This window comes from Cryptotermes secundus, unplaced genomic scaffold (assembly GCF_002891405.2).
Source record: "Cryptotermes secundus unplaced genomic scaffold, Csec_1.0 scaffold1, whole genome shotgun sequence".
Lineage (NCBI taxonomy): Eukaryota > Metazoa > Arthropoda > Insecta > Blattodea > Kalotermitidae > Cryptotermes > Cryptotermes secundus.
The window spans coordinates 1,227,820-1,250,668 of NW_019738952.1; the positions used below are offsets into that span (position 1 = coordinate 1,227,820).

The 22,849-nt window shown below is 44.2% G+C and overlaps 1 protein-coding gene across 15 annotated transcripts in view; it reads right to left on the reverse strand.

The window, feature by feature from the left end:
- LOC111871350 (CUGBP Elav-like family member 2) overlaps positions 1–22,849 on the reverse strand; it is a 1,228,155-nt gene that overhangs the window by 862,514 nt on the left and 342,792 nt on the right. For all 15 annotated transcript variants that reach the window (XM_023864398.2, XM_023864392.2, XM_023864391.2 and 12 more), the window contains one exon: positions 10,078–11,179. In XM_023864398.2, the coding sequence (XP_023720166.1) occupies positions 10,078–10,307 (230 nt within the window). In that variant the 5' untranslated portion in view covers positions 10,308–11,179. The remainder of the gene's footprint in view (positions 1–10,077; positions 11,180–22,849) is intronic.

Sequence of the window (22,849 nt, forward strand, 5' to 3'; positions counted from 1 at the left end):
TTCTCCGCGCTAGTTCAACATGACCCCACCCCCCACTTCACACGATGCACGGCCGAGTGAATGAGTTCCCCCAGTATTGGGGAAGTGACCAGTACCACTCAGACCCCGATGCAAAACACGTACAAGTCTTGTTGTAAAGAAGACACATAAGACCAGGATTTACTGGGCTGGCGAGGACCAGTAACAATTTAACCGCCCAACCGAAGCTAAACGGGAACTTCGTAGCCTTTTCTCACACAAGCGGTTCATCTGAAGAAACTTTTATTACAAGACAGGAGCTCAGTACCCGTTACAATGTTCACGTTGTATCAGAAACTTTCTCCATGACGATAGCGACTGTCCTGACCGAGGTTTTCTGTACTTTCCTCGATCCCTCCAGGCGAATTCTGAAATTGTAACCTAAATTAGGGCATACATCAACGTTTCCTTCCACATCCCTTCCGAACCATTATCTACCGGCAACCAGTCATTCGACACTGCAAACATTTTCATGAATACAGTTAATGATTACCAAGGTCAGTGTTTAAGACAAAATAGTAAACAATGTAAGCCGCAGTTAAAGGAATTCATTCATTCATCAATGTCTCTACATCCCTTTGCTGGGCCCTGGCCTCTTCTTCAGTTTCGTAATCTCTTTTATACAGACAGTAGGACTCCTTGGACTAGTGATCAGCCTATCGCAAGGCCGCTACCTACGCACACGGACATCCATGCATTTGAATTGGATTCTAACCCACGATNGCTAGTGATCAGCCTATCGCAAGGCCGCTACCTACACACCGGACAACACAGACAGAATAAACGCACACGGACATCCATGCATTTGAATTGGATTCTAACCCACGATCAAAGAGTTCGAGCGAACGAAGACACAATTAAATGAATACCAATGCTAAAATTTACTGTTATCTTTAACGTGAACGTTGCAATGAAACGTACCATGAATCAGGAGAGCTCAGTCGGTGAGGACAAACGTTGGATCCCCGGTGGGGAACATTCTTATGTTCACCACGATGTCCACATCGGCTCCGAGGCCCACCCAACCCCCAAGCCAAAGTGTACCGACGGTTATTGCCCCAACATAAACGTGCAACTGACCATTATAGTGTATAAGTTTTACGCCCCCACCCCCCAATCTAGCGCAGCGCTTACCCGCAGATACAAACCTTACAAGTACAATTAATATTTTTTAACTAACCTGCGGTTCGTTATTTGCAGAACCGATACCTATGGGCACGTGCTCCGTCTTAGGAGGAGCGAATGTTGGGCTCCGGTATTCGAATCTCATATGAGACATGTTTTTATGCGTTATCACGACCGGTAAATATCCTAAAACCTGCTAAGTCTTCTTGCCTTCAGCGTCCACTCTTCTTCCTTTCTGAATATCGTCATATCATATGCCTCTTCCACGGTGGTCATCAGGTTCATCCCTTTGCAAGATGAATATTCTGTGCGGAGGTAAAGGAATGGCCTGTCAGACCGAAACTTCTCGACCGAAAACGAACGTTTCGCCCAGACCTTTAAGGTTCGGCCACACAGAGCACTACGTACGCGACGCACGCTACCTACGCTATGTTCGCTATACGAACACAAAAATATCTCCCTTTATTGCCAATGTGACTGGCCACAAGGACTTCCGTACGCTTCGTACGCTATGTTCCCTGCGTCGCAGAGTGTACGTAGCGTACGTAGCGAACATAGCGTAGCGCTCTGTGTGGCCGAACCTTTATTCATAGGTGTACAAGTATATGGACTCTTAGAAATTTTACTGTGGGCAACGAGAAAATATTTTTCAAGCAACTTTTCAAGAATTTGTGAAGCCCTAACTGGGAAAATGCTTCTTCCGCGAACTGAAAGTTCCGTGTTTTCATGGCTGCTTTACGGTTATATTAAATGTCTCCATTAAAACAAGCATCTGAAGTCATGAAACACAACAACGGAGAGAGAGAGAGAGAGAGAGAGAGGGGGACACGTCCCTTAGTTATCTTGACGCGGGTTAAATGCAGGGATTATCTATTCAATTTTAGTCGTCAGCGCTGTCATTATCTTTATCTGCTTTTGTAATGGGATCTGGGGGTCCTTTGAAAACACAAGTGCACCAGAGTTACGTGCAAACGTCCCCGCGGTGGGACACATAGTTTGGAGCGGGGGAATATGGACCCCATGTACACGCTTATTACGAGAGTTGTTGCCTTTACAGTACTCCAACCGCAGGAACTCTTTGGAACAGATGAAGCTACGTATCAGAGTATACCACATGCCTGCCAATAAATCACTCTGATAAGATAACAGTTTTCGCAACTTTAATATTAATAAACTTGATACCCTGTCAATAAAATATTTGTGGCATGTCTGCTAAAAGCCAGAACTGTGATGCCAGCAGAGACCGCCGTTGCTAGGGAACGGCTCCGTATACATGCTCGTTACTTAGAAATGGCTTAGTAGCCGTTCACATGAAGGCTGCAAACAGAGACGCACGCTGCTAGAAACGGTATTTTCTGTGCGGTCCGTGCCGAGGCCAGTTGCCATTGCCAGTCAAGAGTAGTGTCCGAGTCGACAGTAATTAGAGAAGTCGAGAGAGAGAGTTACCGAAGCTGGTAGCTGAGGCCGGGTCAGTTCGGGAACCCAGAGGAAGAAGAACGTTCGCAGTTGGAAGCCGTTACCAAGCAGAACAGTGAAGACCGTGATTGAGAACATTAGTCTGTGTGCGTGTGATAAATGATTTGTAAAGTTTAGTCACAAATTGAGCGTTTAAAGAGTTCAACAAATCCGATTACCAATCCAAACCCCGTCTAGAGTCACTCGATCACGTAACAATATATAAATTGTATGTATCTACAGCTGTATTACACTAAGATCATAATATCACAGGATGGCCAAAGCAACGCAGTGTATCTATAACATCGTTTTATTGAATATTTCGAACCTACGCACGAGATACGTTGCCTAGAAGTTGTTCCCCCGATGTGGACTGATTTGTGATCAGCGAAAGAAACATGCCACCATCTTTCAACAGTCAGAACTACGTATTCATGGCCTCTCAGACAACAGACATTATAGGTTAGCATGTGAATACGCTAACAGGAGATCGCTTCTACAATGAATCAAAGGGGTTGTCCTCCATCGTGGACTCCTTCGCCATTTAGTTAATGCGAACAGTGCCAGTTATTCAGTTTATTTAACCAAGTTTGGCCAAAAAACAAAACAAAATCCGAGGTTTTAGTCCGCAAGCGAACTATACTGACCGAGCGACCGCCGCTTGTCGGTGAAGTTAGTGCTGCGTGATAATATGGTGATGATTTTAAATGAATTGGGGAAATCACAGAAGATGCTGTTGTCGCCTACAGAACACTTTCGCCTTCAAATACTTCGCAAGCTGCAGCACACACTCCTGACCAGATTTCTTTGCAGATATTGAAATAAATATTTCAGGTAAGATGCCGTCTTCTGGGGTGTGGCGCCGTGTGGATCTTGTGTGAACTCAGTCTGCAGCCACCTGCTCATGATGGTTCCTCGCTCGGGGATTTTTCTACCCTGAGGATGGAAGCGATACGTTCCTGTGAAACGTCGGTTCACATAAGATCTACACGGCGTCATATCCCAGAAGACGGCACTCTTTTTAATATTTCAGGATTTACTTTATTTCTGCAACTTCGTACAAACATTTCAACGTACAGGTGTGAAAATAAAAATATTCAAAGAACATAAAACAAGAGGGTATTCGGAGCTGGTGTGAAGAACAAAATGCAAATGAGTACATTCGGGGTTGGATCTCGAAGGGTTAAGGTAAGGAGGTTCCAATACTCTCCTCAAGATACACAAGAAAACCACAAGATTCTGTTTACGGACCACGATCTAGCCAGGTAAAAAGAGACTCTGCTAACCACTACATCACTTTGATATTTCAAGCTGTGGACAGAAACTGTAACTGAAAGCTGAGAACAAAAAGACACAATATTTATCGATAAAACATGAAGGGCCCTCACATCGCACCACAAATAAATTTGAGGAATATTTTATTATAACAATTTTCTTTTAAATTTAAGGTAAAGGTAAGTTTTCCCGGTACTTAACTAATTAAGCACTACGCGTCATGAAGACGTAGGCACTAGTTTCAGGTGGTCAGCTTCACGCCCCGGCAGCATTAACCCGGTACCCACTGGATAGGTTGTGTAGACCCCAGAGCCGGTCTGGACGACGTGGAGAAGAGAATATTCTTCACCCTACCGGGACTCGAACTGTGACCCTTCGGACGTCCAGCTCGTAGCCAGTCGCTATACCTACTACGCTATCCTGGCTCATTCTTTTAAATTTAAACTTTGATAAAATCTTTTACCATGAATTAATATTAATTTCGAAACTACTGGTCCATTCAAACCATTTCAGCACGGCCAATGTTAAACTCCCTTCCTCCCAAGCGCTACAAGTATTTAGCTTGTACGTGGGCCGAAAAATATGTCCGTCCGGTAGTCAGTGGCAATGTAAGGAAAACTGGGGACTATTTTGCAACTTGACGCTCGAGAGCTTGATTTTGACTTTTGGCAGTCTCTCTCGATCAGTTTTGGCAGAGAGGAAATGACGACCCTCATCCAAAGTGAAGATGGACACAAACAGCAGGTCTATTAACCCCTCTTTTAAATCACATTCCCCCCTCCCGTTTTTGTGCCTGGTCTGTGTTAACAAGCAGTACGAAATTAATTTTGAGGGCCGAGGTGAGGCGAGGGCCACAAGGCGTCAGAAAATACTCATTTACCTTTATCTGGCTACCACATCTGCAAAAATACTTCGGCCCCTAACTTTGTGTGTATCCTCCCTTCCGTGTTTCTTGTGCTGCCTTCGCACGTGACCAACTACGGCTTGGGCGCTCGAAGTTTGATATCGGCCAATATCATTCGAGACATTTTTACTGCGCCCAGGATCTCTACACACTGCCTCGCAACCAACAGTGGTCTCCCCCAAATGTCACGAAAGTTGAAAGGAAGCAGCCCTGTGGAGTACACATTTCAAACTCCTTTCTTTGTAGACCACATATCTGATTCGCTTAGATGTTCATTTATTCCACACATAAATTCTACAGCGTCAAGTTACGCAGGCGGTAGATATTATACCCCCCATAAAGTCACAATTGTTTTTAATTTTATCTCATTCAATATTCACTATATGAATGAAGTTTTCAAATAGGCACTGTGTATTTTAAAGGGACTGGTCACAGTAGCCGCGCGGTCGAAGGCATGTACTGTTTTCGATCGCTCGGAAGCCTGGATCGTGGGTTCGAATCCCATACAAGGCATGGATGTTTTGTATGCGTATGAGCCGATTGTCTAGAGAAAATGTGGGAGCCTCGACATCTCACAACCATGTGGGCCTCCACGGCCTGTTACAGGGATAGCTTTACTGTACTTTTTACAATAGGACGACCAGAAGAACGCAACTAAGTGGACTCCGTGGGGGTTTCTTTTACTAACTATGAAGTAAATAAATTCTGGACCACGAAGAATAAGGAAAGATGATAAGCAAGTCCCTCTTTACGGACGCCACGTGACCGGAAGGGAGGAGGACAGGCAGGAACATTAAACAGACGTCTCTGGAGATTGTCACAGCAAACCGCTGGGGAGAGGGGCGTATGTAAACAACACAGAGTTTCGAAACAGCAAACAAATTCAGCCCCACCCTCGCTATGAATTAAACCTGAACGGCTCCGCTTTGTTGAAAATGAAAGTTGGGTCGGTATCTCGTGGCTGAAAACTTTTCTGCATCTCGTCGTGATCTGAAGCACTGGCCGCCTGAAAATGTTTTTGATAAAGCACATAAAATGTTCCGTTTTAACGCTCTGGGAGCAGGTAAAAGTTCTAAATTAACTCAATTCTCTGCCGCTTTGAATGGGAGACACAGAAACTGGAGTTACAGTCCGAAATGAACAAAAGTTTTCGCAAACGTCCTGCTAGCGTGACAGACACTGAAAACGGGGGTTTGTATAAATCCTCTATTATTATGAGGGCACACACCGCATTAGTTCCCTGTGTAAGGTCAGATGAAGCTGTCTCTACGCTTAATTAATTATCACGCTATGAACACGTATGGGGGGAATGGAGGTATAGCGCCACCATGCTTGACCTCTGCACTAGATGGCTGCAAATGGTCAGTTTCACGACCCGATCGTTTTAAGATGAATAGGAGTACTGAGTCGGTCTAGGCACTGTCTCTTGTACACCCTGAGTATAACCGTACCGCCATACCATTATGATTGGTGTGTGTGCTTGTATGTAGGTCCGGAGGTACAGTACAATAGGCTATGCATCAGTATGTGTGTATGGGCACTGACGTGTACAATATGTATGAATCTGTGAGGACACACAGAAAGGCAAAGGCTGGGAGAACTCTCTCTCTTAACACCAATCGAGTTCCAAGCTGCCTCTTTCTCCACTATAATATACATGCCAACACTTCCAAACACAAATCGGGCACAAAACACAGGAAAGTGTAAAACAGACGCACCAAAATTGTATCTGGAAGCTGTAAAAATCGTTTCGGAAACCAATACACCTCTTGCTCCAACAAATGCGAATCTCTTGATGCAGAAGTCGCCCATTTTTAAAGTGTGTACAGAGACTAAAAGAGCAGACACATAAAGGCAAATCAAGAGGCTGGTAATTTTTTTTTTGTTTCAATGGCTCTTCCGGCCCTTTCAGAGCCCTGGCCTCTTAGTAGTTCTGTAATCATTCTTTTTTCACAGACGGCTGGGATTCTTGGGCGAGTGATCAGCTTGTCGCAAGACCGCTACCTTAACACATGACAACACAAACATATACCAAACATCAATGTCCTGAGTGGGATTCGAACTCACGACCCCAGCGTCCGAGCGAGCGAAGACAGTTCATGTCCCTTTTTTATTGTTAGTGGGGTGGGACTAAGTCCCTTGTACTGCGGCCACTTCTGGCCTATTGTACTAGCCCCAGATAATAGGTGAGGGTGATTGTGCAGCAACTGGTGGAATGATGATTGGCAGGGGAAACCGAAGTACTCTGAGAAAACCTGCCCCAGCGCCACTCTGTCCACCACAAATCCCACTTCTCCAGACCCGGGATCGAACCCGGGCCGCCGCGGTGGGAAGCCAGCGACTACCCGCTTGAGTCATGGCGCGGCCCTTTCATGTCCCTTGACCGTGAGGCTCCTGTCACCGGCTAAATGTAGCTAGTTGGAACACAACAGGATACATACAGCCCAACTATAGGGAGTGGAGACTTTGCCTTATGCGAGGTGCGGGTCCCACTGGCTCAGTGGGTAATATCCAGCAAGGGAAATAAAAGAAATGTGGGCCCCTTAGCTGGGTTAGTTAGTTATTGGAGAGGGTGGGTTTCCCCCTGCACTAAGACCAGTATTGGTCCATTGTGCTTCCCTCTATGATATTCTACCAGTCTCTAGACCCTACCGATATTGGTGCGTACCATCAGTCCCGACCGAGCCAGCGAGTTCGGCCTCTACTGGCTTGGCGGTATCTATAATGCTTCCCCCATCTATCAAGAGGCTTTAGAGACTACTGTTGGGCGGGAAATGTCCTTGAATTTAGCTCAGTGGCCTCCTTTGGAGATATGAGGTTCTTTTACGTACCGTAAAGCTACGACACGGGACCCACGGCTTAAAGTCCCTCCCGGAGGACTTGTTCCCTGAATTTTTCCGCCCTTAAAAATTCCACGCCCTCCGCCGGGTTTGAACCTGCGTACCACGAGTCATGAGGTGGGAACGTTACCTCTAGACTACGGAGGCCGCTCTTAGCTGGGTTAGGTGGTGGGTAGACAGGACTCAGCCATGGTGGGCAACCTGTTCAAGGGTACGTAACTGAATAAACGCACTGATCTTCCAAGACAGGGAGTTTTGCAACAGGCTGGTAACCTGCTCAAATAATAAAAAAGATTAACTCATACTCCTCAGAGATGCTCCATGTTTGAGGACTGAATGGACTATCACGCTCAGTAACGTCTTCCCGTACGACGACGCCAAAGAGAGCTAAGGAACACCGTGTTCTTCTGGGAAAAGGTCATTGGATTATTAAAAAATGCGTCCGGAAGTAAGCAGTCAATACATTGGCAACACTGCCAAGTTAATCTCAGGTTAACAAGACTGCCTGCACAGCAGCATCCAGTGCGTGTGCATGATAACCCCACGTACTCGTACAGCGGTGCTGGGCTACAAGGAGACAAGTCTCTCTCCCAACACAGTTAACTTGCGGTTCTCTCTGACGAGAGCAAAGACAGACAACTGAAGAAACCGCCCGTCGCTCAGTTACTCGGCAACTTCCCAAGATGTTATGGAGCCTGGAGGTTCGTTAACCGTGTTCAAAAGAGCCCCCCCTCCACTGATCTCCTATCCTGAGCCTGATCAATCCAGTCCATAACACCCCACCCTATATCTCTAAGAGCCGCTTTAATATTATCCTTCCACTTAATGTCTGGTCTCCTATCCTTATCCAGATCAATCTAGTCCGTAACAACCCATACTATCTCTCTAAAAGCCACTTTAATATTATCCTTCCACCAAAGTCTAGGTCTTCCTAATGGTCCCCTTCCTTCTGCCTTTCCCACAAAAATCATACGCATTCCTCTTATTTCCCCCCTTTCTACGCACTCGGTGCTTCTCCGTGAAAGCAATAAGACAGCCATATAAAACTAGGAGCACACTGCTGAAGTGTACTGCTATGTTCTCTACGTCTGCCACAGCGACTGTCTGTATGTTCCAATGCAACTTTTACAAACAAAACCTTGCTCCTTCAAAAACTCATCCAGTACCCCGATAAGTTCTTCGAGCGTTTTTCTTGTATTTACCGCATCAAACCCCAAAATATCTTCGAGTCATGCTACGTACTTATTACTACCACTGTAAGAAACAAGATCTGATACCCTCTACAATATCTGAACGCAGTGTTATGATACTGGCAGCCATATCTGAGATTCTGAATGACACCGCATTATAACAGACAAAATGCAATTGTTTCGCGGTATTTGCACAACACGTAACCATTGCGTGTTCTCTGGCTGCAGGCAAAGTAAGTTTTCTTGCCATGACGATATGAAAACTTAACAGCGCACGGAGCTTCAAGTGCCTCTTTCTATTTGTTGTAGCGAGGACAATCAACGTATAAATTCCGATGTTTATTTTTTAAGGCAACATAACGAAGCCGAGGATATGCAGGTTTCAAACTTCCGTTAGTACTGCGCAGCACATCACACACTTCGGCCTTGGATGCCAAAATTAACAGTTCTTATCGTGCTGTTGTGCTGTTTTCTTGGGTTTCGGTGTATTTTATCTACTGGTACTTGCACTGGTTCCAGCTACATTTGTATCTGCCCCGATATGCCCCTTGCAGATACATCTTGCTTTATTGCTGCCTCATCTTCGGTGTTTACTTATGCTTCGATTTCATCACAGTTTGTTTGATCACTTCTATTTCTTATACTCTCTCCCACCTTCAACCTCAAATCCCTTTCTAGACGTTAATATATTCTCCTCTATTATGTCCAAGGCTACTTAATTCTTCAGTGGAAAGCCATCAAATTAAACCTGCTTTTCGCTAGAACTACGAAGTTATTGCGCGCGCGCCGACATTGTGACGTATGACACCGTTGTCTCTCATACGAACCAGACTGACTATGGTCTAACGCTTGTCACTTTCACACTGTTCGTGATTCTGAATCACTACCAAGATTATACTATGTGTATTTTTTACTTATGCTAACTTCAATTTTTCTTGGAATTGTTATTTTTATTGCTATTATATGGACTGTCATATTTTGTATTTTACTCTTTAATTATTTTTGTGTATTTCTGTGTACTCGTGCTAACTTTGCAATTGGCCACTGTGCTGTTAAGCCTGCACTAAATAAACACGAACTGAATTGAATTATGTTTTGCTGTTACATGCACGCTCTAATACTACATACAATGCGCATGCTCTATTACTATTACATCAAGTTTCCCTACCGGTGATCTTAATGTACAAGAATTAAGAAGTATATTACACTGCATATGAACCTAGACACATAAAACCTTGTGGAAACAGGAAAAAGAATTTGTGACACTCACATTTCCGGGCTTCCTCTCGTCCCATTGGTCTGTTTCTCTTCATACGGGGCCGGGGATGGCGGTGGTGGCTTGCTGTAGGGATGGGGGTGCGTATTGTTGTTATTGTTATGATGGTGGTGATGATTGTGATGGTGACCGGCTGGTACATTCACTTTGTTGGCATTGCTGTCCGTGCCAGTCTGGGGCGAAATCTTGCCTGCCAACGCGTTCAAGCTATGTAACATTTCCATATGACTGATTTCAAATTATATTTGTTAGTGTTTATAATAACAGTACGCCGTTATGCGTCAGCTGTCTTTCCCGAACTCTTCTTTTTCACTTCAAATTGTTATAAAGGAAAAAAAACGTATGTTAAACCTTTTCACAAATCGTTTAAAGTGTTACAAATAATATAAAATGTTCTTTACGGATCTAATACAAGATTCGCTAAGGAATATAACCTCACTTTCTTCACCTATGACCGTGGAGTGCGCACGGCCTTCGTGTTTCACTATACACAGCCAGTAAACTTAGGCGTGGTGGGGGGATTTCTGAACGTGCCAAATGCAACACTTCCTTCTTTTTTTCACTTCGATTAATAGTCGTTACTTTTACGGCACTTTCCAGTCCAGATAATGACCACTGGAGTTACAAACTTGGATTAACGCCGCTGTAACTCATTACAAGTGTTAAAGCGTATACACAAACAGTCAGTAACAAATATATAATTCTTCTTTAAGCACTTCACACAAAAAGAACCACTTCTGCTCTGGGTATTATGTATTTCCTCTCGAAAAACTACAAAAGGTACAGTCTCTGTTGAACACAAACTTGAAAGAGTGTAGCTTCTATCACAACTGCGGCTGTGTCGACCCCAGAGGAGATAAGAGCAGTTCGGAGAACAGAGAGATAATGTTCCTATCAGTCTATATAGCAACGCCTTATCACTTTCTTAATACACCTAGTTATATATATATATATATATACTCTCTCTCATAATAGTCCGACATCCCATACAGCTCACAATTCTAAGCTACGGTATTCATATGTTCTCCATGAGGTCCGTCATTCATAATTTGTCAGTCGCCATACAGTCTAGGTCTAGACAACGATTGTTCCAAATCTGAAAAAAAAGAGCACAATAAACTGTTCCAAATTACGTACTGAGCATGGGGAAAGATTATAATAAGAATATATAACACGGTCATACCATAATTTTATACATGTGAGAATGTAGAATGCATATACCATAACTGAAAAGGTTATTACAAGTATTTCTATAAAATTTTATTACGAAAGGAACGCTGTAATGAACACAGAATACTTATGTACTTTACCGAAAGATGGGAGCCCGATCCATTAATATTATTAACCTGTATACTGAGTCCAATTTCACTTGTGTTGTACGTATTACGCGATTTTAAGTGAATAAATACACTGATAACAAATGCCAATAAATCAGGCTTTCACTAGATTCCAACTATTAGCTAGATACTGTTCAGTTTACCTATTGCCCCAAAATGTATTTTAGTACTGTCATTCTGTTTCGCCCCTTCTCCACGATCGGCACCTCCCCAAACAAACATCTTCATGCATATGTGTAACATTTTCGTTGTGAGCCAACCTTGAGTTAAACCCCCTGACAATCAGTGGTGAAGGATACATGCAACGAAGCGACTTCAATTCTTTAATTAATTATGTGGGCATCTTTGGGTTTTCCTCAGTAACGTTAGCATCTACATATAACAGCACACTGCGTCACAACCCAGAAGAATACGGTCTGAATGAAGTCACAACCTTTTAATTCCTCTGATCGTCTACAAAAACATGGCGGCAGTGCGCATTATTTCAGTGAAAGAACTTATTATGTGCCTACGAACGTGACTATGGAAAGCATTCCTTAAATGTGATAATGTGCTTCCAATAAAGATCCTGCAAAACTGAAAATTAAACATTTCATGAAACGTTTTTATTTAGTCGTTCACTGTAGTTTGACAAATTTTATATGAAGCATGCGTGTCTTGGTGAGCGTAAAATTGTAAAAATTATGCAGGAACATTTGTGTATCTAAATCCAAGCAGACTATAACATGCGCAGTTCTTAGAAATGAAAATGTTCTGGTCACACAAGTGTGTGCAGTCAGGATCTAAATTTCTAAACTAAAACACCAAATACGTTACAATAAATTACCCCAAGTTTCAGATAAATAAATTTTATACAGAAAGGAAATTAACTAAACTTTAAAAAGCCCAACACTTGGTGCCAGGGAACTCACAATCCGAAATGTGACTTCAATTCTCGAGGCAGTATAACGGGGTAAGCGTGCAGACCTAGATTTATTTTACCCAATCTTTCTCAAAATTCAGACAGGCAATGTGTACAAATCTTGGCTATTTTCACACTCTAAGCGCTATATTTAGAAACGTGCGTGGCGCTGAATGATTTTATGCGTTGTAAATATGTCGCGTACTGTAGACTGTCTGGGGTATATTTAAATAAATAAGACGTTCTGACAACCTTTCTTTCGTCCTGGGGCAATGGTCATTAGAACACTGACAGGTTTAAATGCTAAGGCTCCCACGCCGGTTTTCTCGAAGGGCAAAACAGGCACCTCCTCTTGATACGTCCACGGACAGGGCTCTATCCGCTTTACCCCCAAACCCCGAGGCTTATGACGGTCCACCACCTTCACGTGCCCCTTGTTGCTGCAAGACACCTTGTCCATATAACCTGACCACATATAACCCTATCCACTTTCAACATACCAAAACTGGTATCAACTTACAAGACCAGAAGGTGTCACACCCCATAAGACCGCAATCTGAATATACGGACAGTGTTTCATCTTCGAGGCAGTGGCAACGGTGTGAATCGATCCAGGAAACCGGTGAATATTAACCTTAACTTGGACGGTTTTGAACGGTGTCCGAGTTCAATATTAGATGCTGTTATTAACGTAAGAAATAAAATTAAAATCTGTAAACTACAAGGTAAAGCACGTTGCCTGAAGACTGGAAAAGAGCCCCTTAATTCGAATATACTGTGTATGCGTGGGGCAATGTACTGTACAATATACAAGACAACTATACCTACCATAAGGCTTAAAAGTTCTGAAACTTTACTTCGATAAATCCTTGGGTCAAAAGTCAGACTCCCCTGATAAAGTGGAATGCAATTTACTTACTTATGGAGCTGAGCCCTTCTTGAGAAGCCAAATCTGCAGCTACTCAAGAATTTCCCAAACATTTCATGGAACCCGAGGGTTCATTACCGTGTTCACAAGAGCCCTCCACTGCTCCCTATCCTGAGCCAGATCAATCCAATCCATACCATCCCATACTATCTCTCTAATATCCGTTTTAATATTGTCCATCCATCTACGCCTTGGTCTTCCCAGTGGTTCTTTCCTTCTGGCTTTCCCACTAATATCCTATAAGCATTCCTCTTCTCCCCATTCGTGCTACATGCCCTGCCCACCTGTGGAGTGCAACTGCTGCAATAAATATATCTGGAATGACACGAAACACGGTTAGAATTGCACGCCACTTCACGGTTTCTATCTGTGTTTCCTGCTTCGTTCTCATCTGACTCGCTACACCTCCTAACACCGCGTCTTTCCTGAGTCTCTCGTGTGCGAAAGTCTGAAATCGGGTTGCCTATGAGGGGGACACACAATACGCACATTTCGCGAGAACAGTTTATAGTAGAGAACGCGAAACTACTACGCAGGTGTAAGATTTGAGGTTTTCACGGCGGTGGCTATGAAGAAAGCAGTATTCTGGGATGTAGTGCCGTGTATATATTGTGTTAACCGACGTTTCGGAGGAACGTATCGCCTCCATCTTCAGGGTAGAGGAAAGATGAAATCCGAGAGCGAACCTGCGCGATGGAGGCGATATGTTCCTCCGAAACGTCGGTTAATACAATATCTACACGGCGCCACATCCCAGAAGACTACTTTCTTCATACTATGCAGGGTTTGTTATACTTTATTTTCCCTGCAAACAAATTAAATTGGGAACGGTAAGAGACGGCGAAGGATGGCGGTTTGCAAATGTGACAGCGTTACAGTACTGTAATGTAACGATCTGATTCCACTCCAGGTCGTCTTACATCACAATACGCCGAACTGGTCGTATTTATAGTTAGCAATACTCTTCATTACTGTTATCACTTTATTATCATGCAATTATTCCAAAAACACGATTTTGTGTGCTAATTCTTGCTCCACATGCCTTAAGCTCTGACGCTTGGCTGACCGGTAACTGTACTTGACACAGACCGTCACGTGGCGGGGACTACACCAATCAGCGTCAGCCAAATTTTGCCGTAGGCACCAAAATGTCATGTGTCGGTGTTGAGGTATGTCGTGTTGGGCAAGACAACGCACCACAACATTAAGGAGTGGAGGTACAGCGTCACATATTTTTAACTACGGCTGTATATGAAAAGGCGTAGTTATCTTCACGCCCCGACCGCTTTATCCCATGGAGAAAGACCCCAGTATTCACCGGACAGGACACAGCGAAGAGAGGATAATCTTTTGTCCTTCAACTTGTAGCCCTCCTTTCCTCCCTGGCCATTAGTCCACAATCAAACTATACCGACCGAGCGACCGCCGCTTTTCGGCGAAGTTAGTGCCAAGTTTTGCGGATAGAGGGTGTGGCGTGGTCAGCGTAACGGATTCCCAAGGCCGTTATTCTCAGTTTCGTAGACCGGACAGCTTGCTGTCAGTTGTCTTAATATATCGACTAAGCTTAGCAAGAGGAACAGGAGGAAATTATCTATAATAATTAACAATGCGACTAATCACTGTGGGTTTTGGTAACTACGTTCATGTCAACTGATAATTGCCCTATATTCGTAGTATCTGCCGATCACAGTGGCCGCGCGGTGTAAGGCATGAACTGTCTTCGCTCGCTCCAACGCTGGGATCGCAGGTTCGAATCCCGCTCAAGGCATGGGAAGTCTATACTGTGCGTTTATTCTGCGTTTGTGTTGTTCTGTGTGTAGGCAGAGGCTTTGCGAAGGGCTGATCCCCCGTCCAAGGAGTCCTACCAACTGTGTATAGGATCAAGAAATTAAATAGAGGCCAAGGCCCAACAAAGAGATGTGGAGCCGTGGCTTCATAATACCGCAAGCTCATATATTTATCTCTCTCGGCGCAACGAACCTCACACGCATTCTTTTGAATCCACCTCCATTTCTGTTGGGTTACTTGGCACTGCCCACCATGGCAAAATGTTGCAATGGTTTGAATGTTGATGTAAGGCGGCCGCTCCAATGCTCGTTCAGTTAGATGGCGAGGCGAGTGACTCTTGGGGCCCGAAACACAAGTGTGACTTCTCTGCCTGTATTCACCTGCGCGTGCACGATTACTTTATTTGCACTGACGCTCATGCAATTACTAAACAACACTCTCATGAAATACATACCATATTGTGCCTTCTTTGTATGTCTGTTACACAGAGTCCCTGCCGCGTAGCCACCAGCAACGCTCCGGACTTGTACACAGGGGCCCAGAAAAATGTACACGCACTTCAACCTACAACATATGAGTATCTGCTTATATAGCATTATATTATTTACGCGGATCATTTTGTACGCTGAAGTGTGCATACATTTTTTGGGGTCCCTCTGTATTTCAGAGGTAAGACGTTCGAATCCCGGTCCAGCTATAAAACTGTTTTCATTAATGGTTTTAATCAGATTCCAGAGGCGAATTCGGGGAACATACCCTGAAATAAGCCACGGTGGTCTCCTTTCAAATCCTTACGTATTTACCATTCATGATCACCTTCCAATATAACTGGACGCCTACAATTTAGGTAGTTTAAACGTGGTCACTGAATACATTCACAAACAAGTATCATAAACGTAGCAATTTAAATCCAGTGGATAATAACTTGTAAGTTATAATTTATTAACACAGAGGGCACTGAAAGTACTGCATATGCACCACAGAAGCCATTGCGCTTCCAGTATAACCCAAGTGTTCTAAATCTGGTGAACACGGTCTACGCTAAAGACGTTTTTCTGAGAACGCAAGGGGGGTTCCTACATGAACTGTCTCTGAGGCGGTTCTACTATCAGCTAACCACGCTGCGTGCGTCCTAATTCCCACAATTCGCTCTCTTTATCTTGTCAGTTGGGCTGAGGTATGCGACACCAAGGTGTGAACTGCGCTGTACAACAGTCACTCACAAAACATTATAGGCAAACACTACATGACACTTTCGTAACGAACTTAATTTTGAACCACATGTTCACCTCATCTCCCAAAAAATGCGTCATTTGCATTTGGACCTAACCTAACCAACACATCGGTGTGTACTCGGCTGTACAAACCAACCAACCAAGCGGCCTCCGTAGTCTAGAGGTAACATTCCCACCTCATGACTCGTGGTACGCGGGTTCAAACCCGGCGGAGGTCGTGGAATTTTTAAGGGCGGAAAAATTCAGGGAACAAGTCCTCCGGGAGGGACTTTAAGCCGTGGGTCCCGTGTCGTAGCTTTACGGCACGTAAAAGAACCTCATATCTTCAAAGGAGGTCACTGAGCCAAATTCAAAGGACGTTTCCCGCCCAATAGTCTCTAACGCCTCTGATAGATGGGGGAAGCATTATAGATACCGCCAAGCCAGTAGAGGCCGAACTCGCTGGCTCGGTCGGGACTGATGGTACGCACCAGTATCGGTAGGGTATAGTGACTAGTAGAATGTCATAGAGGGAAGCACAATAGGTCAAACTGGTCGCGGTGTGTCTGTGTACAGGTAGAGGCCTTGCGACGACCTGATCACCCGCCCAAGAAGTCCTACCGTATGTCTAAGATCTAGAAAAACCGACGTGAACAGAGAAGTTCATGGACCTAGGCCTAGGCCCACTGGGGCTGTAGTGCCAAGGAAAAACCTAGGTAATATTACGTGCGTAACGGACACGACCCTCCGTCAAGCCCATGCATCTCATTTCCTCATAGCCTCTGTCTCTCAGTTCCATCTCTTTCTCGGTCCAGCGAGTGGCGATCCTCCACAAAAATTAAATAAAATTTTATAAAAACCCGATGGATGATAGGAAGAAACGTAATAATTCTTGTGTTGTGTGACGACGCTTATTCAACTGTCAATGGTAAGATAAATGTGAATGGCGATTTGTAGAATGTGAAAGGTTGAGGAGTGCTCCCGACACGCGGCGTGCTTGGACTGAACGAAAAAATGAATTACGGAAACTGCCAGTAGAGCCACTCTCACAGCCGAGTTCGGAACTCGAGACTTCCCGAACACACAACATGCGTGCTCAACATGGAACCAACACGTTCGGTAGAAGCAAAGAAAAAAATCTGAATAAGCAAGCTACATATTCACAAGACGTTAAATTTGAAAATATGAGTTCCTTCAAACAATGAACATATTCAACAAACGCGTTAAGCAGGCCACTAGAGTAATTATTCAAACCTCTTAAACATGCAAAGTGAGGCACAGATCGTAAAACGAAACGAGGTGTGTCTGTGTGCGTGTGTGTGTGACGGAAGGGAAGGACCTAGCAACATAAATCAATTTCGCTTCACATTCTGGTCAACCGACTTCACTGTCACGGCACATACATACATAGCCACTTACAGCTTGGAACACTACATCTGATACCGCGAAGAACAAATGGAGTATGCGTTATTGCCTGAGTATCTACAATATACTTACTGCGTATCCCTCTATGATTCTAAGATTTTCCTGACCATAGAACATTCTCCGTAACGACACATCCTTCCAGTCTCCAAATCCTCCCTTCATCTTAAAAGAGGGAGGAGCAAACCGGCATATATGACACGAAAAATCAAAATTCACTTTTTGTGGAAGTTACAACTATCAAGCATATGGCAAAGGGCCGCGCCATAGCTCAAGCGGTTAGTCGCTGGCTTCCCACCGCGGCGGCCCGGGTTCGATCCCAGGTCTGGTCAAGTGGGATTTGCGGTGGACAAAGTGGCGCTGGGGCAGGTTTTCTCCGAGTACTTCGGTTTCCCCTGCCAATCTTCATTCCACCAACTGCTCCACAATCACCCTCACCTATCATCTGGGGCTGGTACAATAGGCCAGAAGTGGACGCAGTACAAGGGACTACCAATAAAAAAACATTGGTACAATAGGCCAGCAGTGGACGCAGTACAAGGGACTACCAATAAAAAAAACATTGCAATGTTCACGTCCTACGTACAGATGTCACTTCCACTGCCAATACAACATGACTTAAAAGAGTTAACGAAGCACGGTGCTTCGAAGTACGGTACTTCGGGGCCGTATCCGGCGTGTAACTTAAATGTTGTCAAATTCTCTGAAGTGAAGGAGACAGATGGTCTTACAATTCCACCTGCAGGCAAAGCTTTTTTTTTTTTTTTTAATCCTACTGCACAGATTCGAAAATCCGCACGTCTGCGTTTCAGTTATCATATGACACGGACTGTACCTACTTTCTCCGTTGCTTTTTTCGAAGCATCCGATTACAGGTTACAGGTTACAGGCCATTACAGGTTAGCTCAGGGCCTTGGCTCTGAGGGGACACTTCTAACTGTACTCTAGGGGCACAAGGCACAATACGAAACTTTGCTCCTTTGAAATAAGCCGATTATTTAACAATGCTACTTCAACGCCGAATAATAAAGTAAGGCGTTCATTAATGGTAAGTACCTACTTAACAATCCCCAAGCAGTATACCATGTCCTTTGTGGAACCATAACCCTGACAACGACTGAGAAAAGTCCAAGAAGCACAACCGGTAAAATGAGACTCGAAGCGAGTGCCTTCCAAATAAAAGAGCACAGTGTTGCTGCTGTCTCTATGTCTGTGTATCCCCCCACGTCAACATCTGAATGTCTGAACCAATCTTTATCAAATTTGGTATATGTATCATGGAAACTGTGCCCATCTCAACGGCTTACTGCATAAATCCCTCCCATCAGTCTGTGTTTGTATGTGTAGCCCTCCTGTCGTTGCAAGGAAACGGCTCGGTAAAATGTATCCCTCCTTTCGGTAATAGGCGATGGTTCGGTACACACATTCCTGCGGCAACGAGTATACGCAATAGAACAATTGTTGGAAGCATCATTTTCTAATCAGTTACTGTGTTATCAAAGAGAGTCTGTGGGCCTGTCTGTGTAACCCTCTCTCTGCTAGGTAACAACTCGGTAAAGGCGTTTCGGCGGCAACGAAGAATAGTTGAAGGCGTCGTTTCCCATGCGGTCCGTGTCGTATGAAAGGAAAATTAGCTATTAGTTCTTCCCAGACCTTCCTGATTTGTCAGCGCTTCAGCTGGGCCCGCGCTACGTCCAGGTTATGATGACTCCCGCTTCTTCGTCTCCTGACCAAGACCAACGCTACGCTGCCCAGCATAGCTACAGCCACTCCTGCCCGCCTGCGCGACAGCAAACAGTGGACTATACTGCAGTGCTGCTGGCATTCTGGAGGGGCAGGAAAGGAGTGTGATTATCTTTCGGCACGTTCACTTGATTCCAGAACAAATTCTGGAGGACCTACTCTACAAAACCGCCTACTGTCGCGTGCTCCTGCAAAGAATGCAAGTAAACATCAGAGAGACTAAGCGCAAGTTATTGTGAGGTTATGTAACTATGCTTTCAACTATATATACGAGGAAGAGGCAGTATGTAAGTCAAAAATGGATATAAAACTTAAAACATGTGATATTCGAACCTGAGAAAAACATTTATTTCCCGACATGTCCTCCACCAACACTGATACACTTGTTCCATCGCTTTACGAGTGCGTCGAAACCAGAAGCAGAGAAGTCTTTTGGCTGTTGTCTCAGCCACTTCCGCACCTGGTCGGGCATCATCTACGATTTTCGAACGTTCTTCAGAGAATTTCTCGACCCAGTTATGAACCGCTTTACACGACAAACACTTCCTCCGTATAGAGTAAACATTTCTTAATGAATACCCTTTGCACTGAGTTCTTTTGTCCACAAAAAATGCACAAGAGAACGCTTCTCTTCGGTAGTACTATACAATCTTCAAGCACCGTCTCTCCATTTTGACTACTGAAACTCCTGTTTCGTATCTGGTTGATCCTGGGTTCGAATCTGGGTTCTGAGACTATCATGACTTCACGTTTAACGCAGTTTCCCATATTCCCTCCAAGCAACGCCTGCAAGACTTCCTGAAATTAGAACACGCTTACTTACTTCCCAATTCATCATTCACTGATCACTGGACGCCTGTACGTGATAACTGGAAATGTCCTTAAATTAACCGTGATTATGCATCGACATACGAACCTCACGTAACCAGTTTCATCTGTCTCCCAGCACCATGACTTACTTTCCTACAGCATATGTGATAACAACAAGAACAGTATGGCCACAAAGCGCGTCTTCTCCCCGCTCTTCAGCTCTCCCCTACATGTGACATGCGCAGAAGGCCGTAGCAGTTTCTCTATGGTTTATTTTACATCGCTGTCTCCGACTATATAACACGGAATGGTAGGACGATTAGTAAATAATGTACTGCAAATATTTGGTAGGAAGCGATCGTGGCCAACTCTAAACATTACACCCGCATTTGCCTGGAGGGAATGAGAAAAACCAAGGGAAGTCCCAGCCAAGATTGAACACAGTCTTAGAGTGTTAGTGCTACAAGAGCGTACTCTGTGCGTTATGAGTTTAGGTGCCTATATGTATACGCATGTTAGTTCGTACCTACACGCACACACGCACACACACACACACAAGGCAGTCTTGAAATCTAAAGTTTCAGATTTTTTCTTCCCTCACACGAGTGTTAGAATTTCACTTATGTCTCTGTTCCCGAAGTTTTCTCATTACGTGTATCAAAATCTCCAAACTTTAATACCTATTTCTTCTTTCATGCATGCATGCTGCATAGCCGGCCAATTCCAACAGTCTTCATTTTGCTGTCGTTATGGTGATTCGTATTAGTAAGGATGACAATCATGATGTTGGAATATACCTGTATGCTGCAGGACAAGGGGAGTTCCGTTCGGCTGTTACTACAGTGGGGTGGCTTGGCGTACTGAAGCAACCCTTCTGCATTATCACATGTGGTCTCTAAGATATTCGTACCAGAAACCTGACCATAATTTCTTCATTTCCTTCCTCCACCCCTCCTTTCCTTTCTCCTTTCACGTTACGGCTGGAACCATTACGCTTGAGGCTCCAGCCGCTCCACGCTTCATCGCATTTAATTCAATTCGTCCGAAACCTTTGCTTCCCCAGTATCGGTATTCAATTATTTCAATCAGAACACAGCAACGACTGAGATATCGCTGTTGCGTGACTTAATGAGATTAAAATCTGGCCTATTAAGGCAATATGCACACTCGAGTGTCAGCAGATAAAAATTATAATGGCGAACTGGGAGTTGTTTACCCCTATGAAGGGAAAGGGTGAAGACTGACGACCATAATTTATAGGAATTTTAAAGTGGTCCTGCTGATAGGATTTCGTCTGTCGACCTAAACATCAGTCTTTTGTTAGGCCGAGTGAAGGTGTTAATGGTAAGTACGTGAACAGTGAAACCTGTCACTACGTAATTACACAGTAATGGACTTGCTGGCAACAGACGCACCGAGAGACAGGCATACTGATTGGCCAACAAAATCTCTGCCATCAGACTGCGGCAGGAGTGGGGGCAGCGTCTCTTGGAGCAGCAGCCCAAATGGGCCTATTGTGCCAGCCCCTGACGACAGATGAGTAGGGCGTAGTGATGGAATAACAGGTCTAACTGGCAGGGAAAAACCGAAGACCTCTGAGAAAAACCTCTTCCAATGTCACTCTGTCCATCGCAAATCCCACACGAACCTCCCGGGAAGTGAACGTGGTCTCGGCGTTGAGAAGCCGGACACTCACTTGACGGCCGGAGCTACGGTACGGCCTTACACTCTCAAAGTAAACATGCCTAAATATAAACGCCAATTACAAATTCTGTAACGAAACCCCAAGGACCGCAACTCTGAGCCAGGTCCTGGAAGCGTAACATTTGACATGTTGGCATTATGTCTAAAGCCATTTATTTACAATCACAGAACACCACAATATCCCGCATTAATCTCTCACAATGCGTACTACATGTCCTATATGCCTCACCTTGATTTAGTCATCCAAATAACATACGATTGAGATATACACCACTTAAGAAGAATGACCTGTTGCCAGTGGTAAGAAATTTTACAGTTACATAATCTTTAGACAAAATTAAAACATATTCTCGTCAGTCTGTGTCGGATATCCTAATTCTGATGTTCATACCTGGAAAGAATGTAAGCTACCGGAAATGACGTCGCAACATTCATTCATTAATACTGAACTGAGACAACTGATTAATGTTATCGCGTCTTGCTTTAATGACCACTGCATACCTCGGAAAGTTGAAGCGATGTTGCTAAGCAGACAGAATGTGGAGGTCTTGGGTTCTTATAATGCCAGAATTCGCTTGGAATGATTGAGCAAAACAGCAAGGACCTGTCCGGATATCCGATTTCCAGATCAGGATTAGACACAAATGGGAAGCATTACTCAACTCAGAAATTCGTTTCAGATACACAAATTCATGCGTATGTATGTGGCAGACGTGGTTCTCATTTCAATCATTGTCATTATCATTATCTTTGTGGCATACCGCCATTCAATTAGATAGACAAATGCTAATGTTTCGGAAGAACCTTCTGCCTCCATCTTCAGGGCATCTCATTCTTATACCTTTGAGATGGAGACAGCAAATTACTTTGAAATGTTGGTATCTACGAACTACAAGAAATTACATCCCAGACGAACCGT